General features: G+C 48.7%; 1 protein-coding gene across 2 annotated transcripts; it reads left to right on the top strand.

The window, feature by feature from the left end:
• The first annotated feature begins 1,439 nt into the window (after positions 1-1,439).
• DET1 (DET1 partner of COP1 E3 ubiquitin ligase) lies at positions 1,440-14,863 on the top strand. Of its 2 annotated transcripts, none has more exons than XM_021537395.4 (5): positions 1,440-1,698; positions 2,132-3,240; positions 6,299-6,489; positions 8,115-8,306; positions 12,056-14,863. In XM_021537395.4, exons 2-5 carry the CDS (start codon positions 2,158-2,160, stop codon positions 12,243-12,245), a joined length of 1,656 nt encoding a protein of 551 aa, XP_021393070.1. In that variant the 5' UTR covers positions 1,440-1,698; positions 2,132-2,157; the 3' UTR covers positions 12,246-14,863. The 2 variants fall into 2 exon arrangements, with proteins under 2 accessions (XP_021393070.1, XP_021393071.1); XM_021537396.4 differs by having other exon boundaries at positions 1,440-1,503.
• Positions 14,864-15,218: the final 355 nt, after the last annotated feature.

Below are 15,218 nucleotides of genomic sequence, written 5' to 3' on the forward strand. Positions count from 1 at the left end.
GTTCTAGGGTGGGTTCTGGGGTGCAGGGTGTGTGCAGGGAGTTGTAGGGTGGGTTCTGGGGTGTAGGGGGGCCAGGATAGGTGCAGGGTGTTTGCAGGGTGTGTGCAGGGAGTTGTAGGGTGGGTTCTGGGGTGAAGGTGGGTCAGGATGGGTGCAGGGTTGTTTGCAGACTGTTGTAGGGTGGTTTCTGGGGCTCAGGATGGGTGCAGGGTGTTTGCAGGGTTTGTGCAGGGTGTTGTAGGGTGTTTTCAGGGTGTTGCATGGTGGTTTCAGGCTGTTGTAGGGTGTGTGCAGGCTGTTGCAGGGTCAGTTTCTGGGTGTTTTAGGGTGGTTTCAGGGTGTGTGCAGGCTGTTTTAGGATGGTTTCAGGGTGTCTCAGGCTGTTTCAGGCTGTCTCAGGCTGTCTCAGGCTGTTTCAGGGTGTCTCAGGGTTGGTTTCAGGATGGTTTCAGGCTGTTTCAGGCTGTCTCAGGGTGGTTTCAGGATGGTTTCATGCTGTTTTAGGCTGTCTCAGGGTGGTTTCAGGATGGTTTCAGGCTGTTTTAGGGTGATTTCAGGCTGTTTTAGGGTGATTTCAGGCTGTCTCAGGCTGTCTCAGGCTGTTTTAGGGTGGTTTCAGGGTATCTCAGGCTGTTTTAGGGTGATTTCAGGCTGTCTCAGGCTGTCTCAGGGTGGTTTCAGGCTGTCTCAGGCTGTCTCAGGGTGGTTTCAGGATGGTTTCAGGCTGTTTTAGGGTGATTTCAGGCTGTCTCAGGCTGTCTCAGGCTGTTTTAGGGTGGTTTCAGGATGGTTTCAGGCTGTCTCAGTCTGTCTCAGGGTGGTTTCAGGATGGTTTCAGGCTGTTTTAGGGTGATTTCAGGCTGTCTCAGGCTGTTTTAGGGTGGTTTCAGGCTGTCTCAGGGTGGTTTCAGGATGGTTTCAGGCTGTTTTAGGGTGGTTTCAGGCTGTTTCAGGCTGTCTCAGGGTGGTTTCAGGATGGTTTCAGGCTGCTTTAGGGTGATTTCAGGCTGTCTCAGGCTGTTTTAGGGTGGTTTCAGGCTGTCTCAGGGTGGTTTCAGGCTGTCTCAGGCTGTCTCAGGGTGGTTTCAGGCTGTCTCAGGCTGTCTCAGGGTGGTTTCAGGCTGTCTCAGGGTGGTTTCAGGATGGTTTCAGGCTGTTTTAGGGTGGTTTCAGGCTGTCTCAGGCTGTCTCAGGATGGTTTCAGGCTGTCTCAGGCTGTCTCAGGCTGTCTCAGGGTGGTTTCAGGATGGTTTCAGGCTGTTTTAGGGTGGTTTCAGGCTGTCTCAGGGTGGTTCCGGGGTTCGGCGCGGGCGCGGCGGGGCCCGGCGCGCGGGTCCGCCCCGCCGCCAGGGGGCGCGCCAGGCCGCTGGCGGCACTCTGCCCGCGGGCCCGTCTCGCTGCTCCGCAGGCCGGAAGCGGAAGTGGCGGCGCCTCCCGCCGCTGTGCCGTGGCGGAAAGATGGCGGCGGCCATGGCCTGAACGGGACCCGGCGCTGCCACAGCGGTGAGCGCGGCCGCGACCTCTCCCCGGTCCTCAACCGGCGCGGTGGCACCCGGTCCCCGTGTCCCTTTAGCCCTCGGGCCAGCGGGAGATCCTCAGTATCTTTGGTGGGCCAGCCCTCAGCTCCCCCCGGGCTTCCCTGGAGCTCAGTTCCTCCTCATCCCGGGGGACCGGAGCTCCTCGCTTCCCTCTCGGCAGGTGGGCCTGAACACACCGCGGGTGATCCCTCCTATGCCCCCTTGCCACCAGCTCCCTCCGTTCTTTCCAGGCTGTACCCTGTGCCTGCTGTTTGTAATGTCTGCATTTACTGCTAGCTTCCTGGGCTCCCTTCCCCCTGTATGGGAGCTCCCGTTATTCCCTTGGTGTCCAGCTGTGCCTGCGCCCTTCCCTGGCTCCCTCCTTCCCCTCCTGGTTCTCCGCTGTGTCTCTGTTCAGCAGGCAGGACTGCCCTTGTTTTCCTGGTGCCTCCCATGAGATCCTTTTCTCAGTCCCTCCCCCTGCTCCCCTTGTCCTCCCGTGTTATTCCCGCTGTTCCTTGTAGCCGCCCCCCTCGCTGTTCTGGCTTCACGTGAGCAGTTCCCTGTGCCCTGGACGCCACGCCGGTGCCAGGGCACGCGTGCTTTCCCCGCAGGATGAAGATGAAGTAGAGCTCTGGCCATGGACCATGAGGCCCCCACCATCAGGCCCCGGCGCATCCAGAACCAGAACGTCATCCACCGCCTGGAGCGCCGCCGGATCAGCTCAGGCAAGGCCGGCACCCACTGGCACCAGGTCCGCGTCTTCCACCAGAACGTCTTCCCCAACTTCACCGTGGTCAACGTGGAGAAGCCGCCCTGCTTCCTGCGCAAGTTCTCCCCCGACGGCCGCTACTTCATCGCCTTCTCCTCTGACCAGACCTCGCTGGAGATCTACGAGTACCAGGGCTGCCAGGCGGCCGAGGACCTGCTGCAGGGCTACGAGGGGGAGATCCTGGCCAACGGCAACGACCAGCGGTCCGTCAACATCCGGGGGCGGCTCTTCGAGCGCTTCTTCGTGCTGCTGCACATCACCAACGTGGCCTCCAACGGGGAGCACCTGAACCGCGAGTGCAGCCTGTTCACGGACGACTGCCGCTACGTGATCGTGGGCTCGGCCGCCTACCTGCCCGAGGAGCCGCACCCGCCCTTCTTCGAGGTGTACCGCAACAGCGAGTCCGTCACCCCCAACCCCCGCTCCCCGCTGGAGGACTACTCCCTGCACATCATCGACCTGCACACGGGCCGGCTCTGCGACACGCGCACCTTCAAGTGTGACAAAGTCATCCTGTCCCACAACCAGGGGCTGTACCTGTACAAGAACATCCTGGCCATTCTCTCCGTGCAGCAGCAGACCATTCACGTCTTTCAGGTGACGCCCGAGGGGACGTTCATCGACGTGAGGACCATCGGCCGCTTCTGCTACGAGGACGATCTCCTGACCCTGTCCGCCGTGTACCCCGAGGTGCAGCGGGACACGCAGACGGGAATGGCCAACCCTTACAAGGAGCCCTTCATCAACTCCCTGAAGCACAGGCTGCTGGTGTACCTGTGGAGGAGGGCCGAGCAGGACGGGAGTGCTATAGCAAAAAGAAGGTTCTTCCAGTACTTTGACCAGCTGAGGCAGCTCCGCATGTGGAAGATGCAGCTGTTGGATGAGAACCATCTCTTTATCAAATACACAAGTGAGGATGTGGTCACGCTGCGGGTGACAGATCCTTCCCAGGTATAGAGTCACAGAATGGTTTGGGTCTGAAGGGGCCTTGAACATCATTGAATTCCAGCTGCCCTGCTAGGGATCCACTAGAGCAGGTGGCTCAGGTACTCCATCCCTCTTCAGGCTGCTCCTTGCTTTGGAACAAGTGCTCGAGCATTACAGTGCTGTGAGCTGTTCCTTAATGAGCCCATAAAGGTTATTTAGGATCCCTAGTACCCGAGTCTTTTTCATGCCTCTGATATTGAATAACTTCCATATCTTTTTTCTCAATTTCATTGCTATCTTCCTTCTCACCTGCAAAATGAGAAGGATCTGATTGTTAGTAAGTCCCTTTCTCCAAGGATTGTTCTTCATGCTCATAGATTCTGTTCAATCCTCTTTCCCTCCCCAAATCCCCAACTGAATTTAATTTTAGCTGATATTTTATATAGTCCATTTAAATTGTAGAGGTAGTCTCTCCCTTTCCTCATATATCTTCAAGCATGTTTTTCAAATATAATAGTCTTCATTTTCCCTGGTACAATTACCATTTCTGTTCTGCCTACGTACTCAGTCTTTCAGGCTTCAGTAAGAGGTAGTATTTATGATCTTTCCAAATTGGAATAGCAGCTTTTAGATCGGGCTAATGGGCCAATTGCTCCTCTTTTCAATTTAGTACTAAAGAAGTGGAATTAGAGCAAATGTAGCTCAGTCAGTGCTGGGTCCCTCCAGATATGTTTCACAACCCTGCATGTTGATCATCTCTTTTTACTGCTTTTAGAATGGTTGGTCACGTTTTGAGCCCTGTGAAATGAAGAGGGTTTTCTAGTTAATTTTTATTCCTTTAATCAGCTTGGTTTTATTCTGTTGAAAGTATTTTGCAAGAATTTTTAATAAATATCCAATGCAGCATGTAGGTCTGATTGTTCCCCAGAGGTTTGTTTTCTCACATGCACTTCTCTTCCCCACGTCTTTGCCAGAACTTAGGTCCTAGAAGAAATAAACAATAGCTCTTTGTGTGTTGCCTTTGTCCAGTTCTTCCTGGGAGATTACTCTGGTTTGTTTTGTTTTATTTTCCTCTTCTGTGGTGTTTGTTTGGGGGAGTTGCTTTGGGAGGAAATAGGTAAGGCTTTATCTAATCCATTTTGCCCATTGGTGTAAAGCTGAATGTCTGTCTCAGAAACAGGAAGGCTCTGTGGAAATGGCCTGCGGGGTTCTGCTCGTTGCTGGTGTCTGGAATGAGCTCCTGGCCCTGATGTAAATGTTTGTGGCTGGCTCAGCTCTTCACTCTGCTGTGGTTAGTAGGGTGTAGTGCCTGGTTTGCTGCAGGGAGCTCTCAACTCTTTTCACCCCAGGGTTACTTTAAGATGCAGTTTGTGGTTTGTTTGCAGTGTGCCTCAGGCACTGGGTTTTGTGCTGGGGGAAAAGTGTCTCATTTCTCAGTTCCTCCAGGAGATAATTCCAGCTGTGGAGCAGTCTCCACAGACCTGTCTGAAGGTAGGCGTTGTGTTAGGGCTTCCTGAATAAAACTTGGCTCACAAAATAACTACAGCTCCCATTTTTCTTCAGTCTGTCAGACAAGGAACACGAAGTTTCATCCAGTTTCAGGCTCCTTTCTCCCTTCTGGCTTCTCTGCCAAGAAGATTGAGGAGTTGCTGTTCGTGGTTGTGAGTTGTGTGGTTTTTGTCTGGGTCTGCACTGTATCCTTTGAGATTTTTAAGAGTGTGCTCTGCATAGGTAGCTTGGGGGGTTGTTGCTGTTGTAGGCTTTTGTTGATAGGATTGACAGCGTTGCTGTGTGATTTTTGTGCCACTCAGCTGCCTCCCATGCTCAGATGATGTTTTGGTGGTGTTACAGGTGCTGCAAAAGCAGTGAGGGTTTCCCTGCTCAGGGATGTCCTGTGTAGATGTGTCTCTGTGTTAATCTGGCAAAGGAAATTTTTTTATTTAAAGTTGGAGGATACTTCCTGCAGTCTTCAGTGATTTAAATAGTTTTTTCTTCTGCTGTCTTCTCTTATTTTCTCTCTGCTCCCACCCTTTATTTCAGAAGGGCTTCCCTTTCCTCAGGCAGTAGTCTAGTGAGTAACCTCATCTTGTGTGTTTCGTTTGGACATGTAGGGTCTGGATTGTATTATCATAGTTTATTTTGGGGCTGTAAAACAAACAAACCGTGTGATATTTGCAGGTGGGTGGGTGGACAGAGTGCCTGCCACCATCCCTAAGCATTGTTTGGGAGCAGGAGGTGAAGCATTTAGGAATTGCCTCTATTGACAGAAGATTTAATCAGATACCACGGGAATTAGTTCCCTTTGAAGTGGGGACAAGTTCTTACTTTGGGGTGCCAGCACTCCTGTCTGTAATGAAAACTACTTTTAATGACCAAGAATTAAATATGCCCTTTCCCAATGGGATGGGAATGTCATTTCCCTTTGATTTAGCTGTGCTGACACAATGTCACCTTTTTTCCCAATTTCTTGTTCATTCGTGCCAGGATTCATTGCCATTGCCAGTCCACAGCATGGTACCAGGGCCATTTTGCACAAGAATGTCAGCATTAAGGAGTCATTAATGTATTTCAGATTTTCATTTCTGTGTTGGCAGGGTACCTGGAGGGCATAGCTTTTTGTGGGCAGTGATGTAGTGCACAGTACATTAAAAAGGCTCATCTCTGTGTGATGCAGATATTAAGAAGAGGAAAAAAATAAATCTATGCAGAGGTAAAAATAATTTAAGGTCAGCTACCATTGGATTTGAATTAAATTTTTCAGCAGGAATGAAAATTAAATTTGGCACTTGAGTAAGTGTTTTGGGTTTGATGGAGGACAGAGAAGAAGAGAAAATAGTATGCTTGCATCTAGTTCAAGTTGAAAAATTGGAAGGCCATTAAGTTTTCTTAAATAATCACAGCTGAGAGGTGGATAATTGGGTATGTGTTGAGGCATTTCAATAGGAGAGTGGATTAGTGTGAGGATGTAGGGTTCTCCTGTGCTGTGGGGAAATTTGGATGAGGTCTGTGGTGTGATGTGGGGAGAAGGAAGGGACAGCTTCCCACCTGTGCTCTCCAGGGTAACTGCTGCCTCTCTCCCCAGCCCTCCTTCTTCGTTGTGTACAACATGGTGACCACGGAGGTCATTGCCGTGTTTGAGAACACATCTGATGAGCTGCTGGAGCTGTTTGAGAACTTCTGTGACCTCTTCAGGAATGCCACCTTGCACAGTGAGGCTGTGCAGTTCCCCTGCTCAGCTTCCAGCAACAACTTTGCGAGGCAGATCCAGCGCCGGTGAGCCATTCGGAGCATGCTTTATTCCGTATAGACACACGCTCACCCCCGTCTGCTGAAGGCCAGTATCAAGTACCAACCCTGAGATAACCAGCTCCTTTGGTCCCCTTTGCCAGGTGGTGCAAGGGTCAGGACTATACATGGTTCATCTTGCAGCCTGATGTAACTGATTTTATATTCTGCAGCATTTACCTTGTTAGAGGAAGGAGCAAAGCAGTTGCAAACTGCTGCTTAGAAGAAAGGAAAGGAATTTTGAGGGAGAGATGTTTCTATCTCTCCTTGAGCAGTAACTCTTTTGGAGGTTATTGAAGTATTACTACCCAGTAACTTTGGTCCCTGAAGATAGGATTTGTCAAGATGCTGGCATGATCCAGTTGAGTGTATTTTGCTAAGTGACATTCTCTGAATTTAATGTGTACCAAACTGTGTTCTGTAGCATTTCCTTAACATCAGTCACCAGCTCGTGGTTCTCATCACTGTAGTAGGAGAAAGGAAACTCATCTGCTTAGATCTGTTGTGAAAGCTGAACAAAATACCAAAATAACCTGTGTTTCTAGAATATGCTTTAATAGTCAGATGTGGTTTTAATGAGGCAGAGTGTGTTATTTCTCTAGGAAAATTTTGTTGTGACTCAGGATGTTTTGTTCTTCCAGTGACTTGTTTCTCATCATTCAAAGTACTTGCCATCCACTTAGAGGCATCAAGCTTCTGTTGACTTTAAGCTGATGTCACATAAGTGTGACGAAATTGACTATGTCTGTGACTTTCTAGAGCAGCCTGTCAGGAAATCCATAGTGCTTAATGGGAGAGAGAATGAGAGAACTCGCTGAAGACTCATGAAGAACTACTTCTGCCTTTTGTTAAAGTAGCGAGGAGAGTCTTTTCCTCCTCTTGCTACAAGGACCTGTAACAGGAATGTTGTAACTTTCACGGCAAAGCCAGGGTGAGCTGGCTTCTGGCTGAGCGTTTACCCTCCTTAATGCCCCTGCAGCTGATCTGACTGTTCTTGCACAGTCAGTCTTGCACATGTAAAATTTCAAACGTTACTTAAAAAGAGAAATCCAGACTGTGTTAATCTCTCCACAAGGAAGAACTTTCAGCTACTGTAGTTTCTGGAGAGCTTTATGCTTCTCATCAAGGTTCTCCTTAATCTAAAGTTTCTTCCTTTATGCATTTAAAACAATGGGTGGAGAGAGGAGGATTGTCAAGTCAACGTTAAGGGCTCAACTGTTACTGTGAAACCCCCCTGGCTTTTGCTCATGCTGTTTCCAGGCTTTGTGGTAAAACTTGGATTGACTGATAAGCTGCTAATCCATCTCTCCCTGTTTTTGATCCTGTTCATTTCCTGTACTGCAGAGCAGCTGTGTCCAGATGTTGTGGGTAGGGACATTCTTCTCCTTCTGTCACTGACATTCTGAGTGAGCCAGTAATGATAAGGGAGGATGAAAAGGTTAGCAGAACTTGTTGATGTTTGAATCACTGTGATGAATCTTTGGAAATGAGCTGTTTTAGTTCTTACACTGCAGCTGTTTTCTTTCCCTGTTAGTTTTCCTGCTCAGTTTATTTCAGATGTGCTCTTCACCCGTGGCCTTTGTGATCAAAAGGTGTCTCTTGGTTTGCTGCAGGTTCAAAGACACGATTGTGAACGCCAAGTACGGAGGGCACACGGAGGCCGTGCGGCGCCTGCTGGGGCAGCTCCCCATCAGCGCCCAGTCCTACAGTGGCAGCCCCTACCTCGACCTGTCCCTTTTCAGCTACGATGACAAGTGGGTGTCAGTCATGGAGCGGCCCAAGACCTGTGGTGATCACCCCATAAGGTATGAGGAGCTGTAAGTGAGGAGAGAGTGCAAGGAGTCCCTGTAAATCACCTCTGCCATGTGGCTTCAAGTGTGCAGAATAGGGAGTAGAGGGAAGCCTTTATCTTAGGAAATCCTTTCACCAGGGGATTTATTTCAGCAGTCCCACAAAACCTGGCCTCTCTTTTTTACAATAATGTGGATGTGTGGGAGGGCTCTTCATGTTTCCTTGCTGAGTTGCTCTGCTCTGGGGAAGGTTTGGGTGGTGAAGTCTCAGCCTTTTCCATATGAATGGTCTTGTTCCTCCTCCTCTTCTTGCAGTGCTGCCGTTGTGTTTGGGTTGCAGCGTGATACAGCTCTGATGTCTGCTTTCCTATGCTGGAAGGATCCTCTCTGAGCATGTGGGTTTAGTTGGCAAGGATTGTCTGGTTTGTCCTGTGAATAAAATAGTATCTGGGCTAGGTGTTACTCAGAAAGCTTGTGGTATTGATTGAGCTGTTTTCAGACTTCCCTTGTTTACTGTTCTCACCCTGGGAGCTGTACTCCTTGTCATACTCCCTTCTCTCTGTGATCTGTAGGAAATTTCTGTCTGTAGTAGGAATTTTAGCCAAGTGTCAGGGCCATTCTGTGCCTCTTCTGTCTGAGCCTACAATGCTGGCAGAGGGAGTAAGTCTGAGCTTGAGAATAAGGAGGTTTGCAATGCTTCTTAAAGAAACATCAGGACTATTTATTTCTTTTTGTTGGCTGCAGCCATGGCTGCAAGAGGTAGTGGTTAAAAATCCAACATCTCCAGCTTGACAGGCTCACACAGCCTGAGTTATCCAGGCAGAATAGTCTTTCTGCTCCTAGTACTGCAGAAGCAAACCTATGCTCTGAAAACAAAGAGAGCCTTCAGTGCCTGAGTGCTTTGTTTAGTGACTGCACACATGTTGGGGGCTCAGGCAGCCTAGGGAGATCATTCTGGACCGCTTCCCTACTTTATTTTCATCAATGCATTTTCAAAAAGTGGTTTCATATCTCCCCTGGCTCTGACTCAGGTGGCGGGGAACTTCTGATTATTGCTGCGCTCTCAATTCCCAAATTATGTATATTTAATAGATTCTTCTGCCTGTATGATTTGGTTTGATCTCCAGCTTCCATGTTATCTGCAAAGAAAGCCTGCCCTTTTCCCCCTTGTCATGCTTGACGTTGGGAAAACTTGCAGGGTGGCAGTTGTCTGCCAGCGCCAACCTGCGCCCGGCTCCCGCGGACAAAAGGCAGCAGAACCGCAGTCATGTGCTGCGGTGGAGTCTTTGTAGTAAACAAAGCCAAGTGCCACCTTCCCTCCCTCCCTTGAGCAAACCAGCGTTTCAGAGCCAGAGCTTTTAAAGCTCAAAGCTGTGCAGAGTCAATTAGGACTTGAATAGAGCTTTGGAGCAGTGGGGCTCCTGGTTTTTGGAAAGTAAGCAGAAGATGAGGCGCTAACCTTAACCATTCAGTAGCTGAAATAGTGCTGCTGTGGTTCTCACATGCAAAACAAAGGGATTAATAAAATAATGCCAGCTGCCTGTTGGGGTTAGAGGGCTTGGAAATGAGGGACCACAGGATTTGTAATGTAAGTCCTGTAATTGTCTGGAATGGAAAACCCTTCGGTAGCTAAGGTTGTTATAATCTGTGTGCAGTTTAATGGCACGATGTGAGAGCTAGGAAGGTTTCCAGACCTTTTCCACATCAATTCAATATTTCTGTGCACTGTGTTCTTTTAACCCTTAGGGCTTTTCTGCATCCCAGAGGGTTCAATTCTACCTACTTAAGAGCCAATGGTTGTTTGCTGTCAGATGGGAAGGACTATAGGTTCCCCATCACCACTGCCTTCCAGTCTCTTTTCAGTAGACTTGAAGAGATATTCAATGGGTGAAATGATGGCACTTGAGGGAAGAGGCTCTAACACAGCTCTACCTATAGCAGGGGGTCTCTAAAATCCATCTAGATGGCTAATAAGGAGCCATTTAACCAAAGAATTGGTCTGCAGATAAATCTTCCATTTTCCTACGGTTTGAAAAGGCTGGTCTTGCTGTTTCTGTTGACATACAATTTTATATTGCAGTGCCTAATTTATCCCCAGAATGAGAGCCCATGGAAATGGCCTCTGATTGCAGAGCACTTTTAAAAATACATTTAAAAATACCAAACTGAGCACATCTTTAAGATTACAGGGAGCTTCATCTTGAGTAGTAAATTGTTGTGAATTGGGGGAGAGCGGAACAGATGGGGGACTGTGCTTTATTTAAAGAATGACCCTCTGCATACCCAGCCTTGTGTAGGAGGGAAAGGGCTTTTTGAAAAGCCAAATACCAAGATTGTGACTCTCTTGCTGGGTTCTTGTGTGCAATTTTCAGGCAGGTCTGGCTAGCACTTTGATTCAGGGGAAGGGAGAGGAGAGTGGCCCTCCAGGAAGAACATGAAGTTCTCAATAGGCTGTGTTGTTAAAATGTGGAGTATGTCTGCTCCTGAAGCAGCATCGCTGGTATCTGTCATCATCCGTTCTTGCAGGCTGAGAGCTGAGTGCATCGTATTGCTGGCGGGGGGGAGATGTGCTCCGACATTAAAAGCATTCTTGGAGTTAAAATCAGAGGAAAATGCAAAATACCCGCATGCACTAAGTGTTGGTGGAAAAGAAAACAGCTGGGAGGCATAATGGCAATTCTGTGCCTGAAGCTGGAAGAGGTCTAATGAAAATGGTCTAACAAACAGAGACAGCTTCAAGGGGAGGACTTGAGTTAGAGCCCAGCTACTTGGTGAAGGTATCACATGCAGAAATCTCCAACACTACATCCCAGAAGCCTTCTCCAAATCTTGGGGAGGGTGGGATCCTCACAGAGAGTCCTGTGTTCTGACAGCAGCAGAGGACAGTGGTGTTACCTGGGCTTATGTCAGTTACACAGAGTGTGCAGGGGAGGTTCAGGAAGCAGAGAGGTTCCCTGGACTCACCTGTCCTTCAGCGCTGTTTGACTCATCCCCCTGAAAATGTTCCCTCTGTGCTGGAGCTGTGTTCCAGAGCTCACCTGATGCATATGAGCTTGACCCACAGGCAGGTGTGTGGGTGACAGCAGAAGGTCATAAGGTTTTCCTTGACCTCTGTCCTTGCTGTAGTTATTGAATCCAATTCATCAGGTACCTCCTGCACAGCCTATCCCATTAATGCTTTATTGGTGGCAATCTAAAAGGAATTGCAAAGCCTTACTTGAGCTGTACACTACAACATGGCACCCTTGGGCAGGATTGGATCGACTTCCTTGACTGAACAGGGAGTTATCAGGCCCAAGGACAGCAGTGTAAAGCCTTCCCTGGCACTACCACGAGGAGGAAAGGGTGGCCTGACACTCTCAGTGAAGGCCATTGCTAAAGGAAGGGAGCTCAGTTCTGTACAGTTTATCTGCCTTATGGATCAAGGGCAGCAGCTTGCATTAAGAGAGGATGGAGAGCCAGCACAGGTGGGGTGTGAACCAAACTGACTCCCTCTCATGAAGTCAGCTTTGTCCATCAAAGTGACAGACAGAGTTCTCTCATTGCTGCTAATAAAATAAAAGTGATGTTTTTCTAGACAGTGGAAAACAACTGCCCTGAGAGGGACTTTCCTGCAAAGCCAAGAGCCAGACACCCAGCTGAGGACCTTCTGCTCCTCAGGGAGCACCAGAGCTCGAGCAAGGCACTTGTCTCTGTGTGCGAAGAGCCCAGATGGCAAAGTCAATAGTCGGGAACAGCCATAATTGACTTTCTTTTCCTTTCAGATTTTACGCCCGTGATTCTGGCCTGCTGAAGTTCGAGATCCAGGCGGGCCTCCTGGGGCGCCCCATCAATCACACAGTGCGGCGCCTGGTGGCCTTCACCTTCCACCCCTTCGAGCCCTTCGCCATCTCGGTGCAGCGCACCAACGCCGAGTACGTGGTCAACTTCCACATGAGGCACAGCTGCACCTAGGGGGACTCAGGGCTGCTCTCCTTGGCTCTGGGCCTCTGCCACAGGTGCACCAAAGCCAGACACTCACACCTTCTGGGAAACCAAACCATTGCTCCTGGAAAGAAGCCTCACCTTGGAGCTCCTTCCTGTGGCATTGCAGGGCCCTCAGCCTCAGCTGTGGAAAGCTGATCCACCCCAGTTATAGGCATGGATACTTCTGACTTGTACTGTGGAGATCCCCCTGCTGTCCTTCCCTGCTCCTGTTGATGAACAAAGCGTAGCTGAGGTTCCTTTCCTGGTTTCCCAGAGGCATGGCTCTTTCCTATCCTGCTGTGGGTCTTAGGATGGCAGAGATGGAGCTTTGCATCACACTTGTGGAGCACTCCCTTCTGCACTGGTGCTCTCCTACCGTGTTGGACAAATGACCTGTCACAGAGGGAAGGGATGGGAGCCATGGGGAGGGCTTGGATACAGCTACCCCTGTTTGTATCTTCAGAAGTGCTAGGGAAATGAGATCCTGCTCTCATCCACACAATCTCCACATGTCATTTTAACATGCAAGAGGTCATGAAAAAAAAGGTGGGAGAAATCACTACAGTTGAGAGACATGGGGTGTGTTCCTGACCCTTATGCAAGTCACTTAATCTTTGTGCCTTAGTAAAAGCTCCTAAGTGAGAGATGGTGTTATACCAGCAAGCCAGGGCAGCTGGTTGTGTCTGTAATGCACGAGGAGGTGGGTGCAGGAGGAAGATGGCTGTCTGGGAAGGCTGTGGGGAGCAACAGCAGCTCCTTGGTCATATCAGAAGGACTTTTCTGCAACATGGGGGTTAATCCTTGTAGCCATCTGCACATTCTGCTGCTGAGAAGAGGGAGATCCAGCTGCTGGCACCCTCACAGAAAATGAGTAGGATTTGCCCAGGAAGAAGGGTGGAGATCTGAATTCATGTTCACTGCTGTCGTGGGCAGTCTGGAGATGAACTTGTTGCTTACCTCTGTCTGTTTGATACACTGTTCTCTGTGAGAACCCAGATGTTCTTTCCAGGCTTCAGAGCACAGCTGGCCAGTGTGGCAGTGTTGGCTGGACCATGGCAGTGTTTGTGCTGCTGATAAATTAAGCTCCTGGGTGTAATTACCTGCCACTGTGGGCTGGTGCAGATGCTGGCCTGCCCTTCTTGCTTAAAAATGGAGTTTTTGGTTGTGGGCCAGCATTTGGGGGTTTTTACATGAGGGCTGGTTTATAACTGCTGCCAGGCAGCACAATCATCCCTGCATCACGATGTGCTCCTTCAGAAGCTGCAGCCTGTTCTTGTCCCATTCCTTTAGGAGGTACAGTGGGGGCAATAGAAAATTGGTGCTAATACACAGGAGACCCTCTCTGTTAAAGGACCCTGTGGGTGTCTTAATTGGACCAAAATGAGCTGTGGGTGATGTGTTGTAGCCACATACCTGTGAAGAGGAGTGCTGGAGTCATGCATTCATTTTGCTGGTGATGCACTGGAGAAGAGCTGTGTGGGTGGGGGTGCCTGCTCATGGTATGAGTGGTGGACCTCAGAATTAAGGGTGTCCTGGGGTCCTTGAATCAGCCTTCACTCTCTGCCTCAATGCAGTTCTTTCCTGGCCTTGCTAAACATTATTTCTAGGAAGACAATGCATTTCACTGCTTTTTTCCTGGTGTTTGCACTGTTGGTGTCTCAGGTCTGTCAGGAGTGCCAGCGGGTCAGGAGACTGCTAACAGAGGAGGTGTCAGTGCTTTAGCTGCAGGTTCCTCTCATCTAATAACACTATTTGTTAAGGTTTTAGGGTTTTATCCTGTGATCTGTTCCTCAAACATTCAATTAAAGCTCCAAGTGGAGAATCGTTTGCACACTGTAGATCATGGATTTACCTCCCTCTGCACCACTCTCACAGCTGTTCGCACTTCAGTATGAGACTTTTTCTTCTCCCCAAGCTTCCAGCTGCTCCATCTGAGACTTTGTTTACTCCTTGGTGTCACAGCCTCAGGAAGTCAGTGCTTACTAAATTAGCTGTCAGATCTCCATTGAGACTCTTTTTTCAGTGCCAAAAATATAAACTTCAGCATTTCTGTAATAGGGGCTTTTGCTAAATTCAGGCTTCCCTGTGTGAAGCAGAGTGTGGCATGGATTGTTGGCCATGGGGCTGAGAGAGATCTGTTCTTAGCTCTGCTATTAAATTGTGAGGCTGGGGGCAAATCTCTTCCTACTCCAGCTGGTGTTTTCTTCTCCGTAAATGAGGCCAAAAACATATTTTCATCTTTTGTAAAGCACTTTGAGATTCATGGATAAAAAGTGCTGGGTAAGTGCTAAGTATTTTCTTATTATGTTTGCAGACAAACTGATCATACTGGGTACTAATTGCCTTGGAGTAGCACAGCAGATCCTCTGGTCTTGGCTGCTGCATTTTATATCAACAACAGAGTTAATTTTGTTACAGAAATGTATGGAAGAAAAAGTCTCTCATGCTTGAAAATTTAATGCATTTATTTAAGAAACAAAAAGTGTGTGTGGTGGGGAGGAAAGGAGAAAAGGGGAGATATTTTCTACCTGATATTTTTCCTAGGTTAGGGTAAAGATTTGTTAGCAACACAAGACAAAAACAGAATAAACAGAATTTGCTTTAAAAGTTTGATTTATTGTCTTTATCTTCCAAAAATCTGAATGGTATAGATGGGAATTCCTTTGCTAAGAAGAGATGGCAGGGCTGTGCAGACATATCCCATGGGACTTGCTGCTTCTTCTTGGCACTTGGAGTACAAGTGTCCTTAAGAATGTTCCCACCTGAGGCATTTCTGCAGTTCCTGCAGATTTCTAAAATTCTTGTCTACATGAACTAATGCTGGGAGAGGATTTCTTGGTTACATTTTTCCCTTTGTATATTATTACTAGCCCAGCTTGTACTCAGGGACTCTTCCTTTATTCTATTTACAGCGTTTATCTAACCTTTTGGTCACTTTCTGCATGATCGAGGGATGAAAGC

Source organism: Lonchura striata, chromosome 10 (assembly GCF_050655825.1).
Source record: "Lonchura striata isolate lonStrDom1 chromosome 10, ASM5065582v1, whole genome shotgun sequence".
Classification (NCBI taxonomy): domain Eukaryota; kingdom Metazoa; phylum Chordata; class Aves; order Passeriformes; family Estrildidae; genus Lonchura; species Lonchura striata.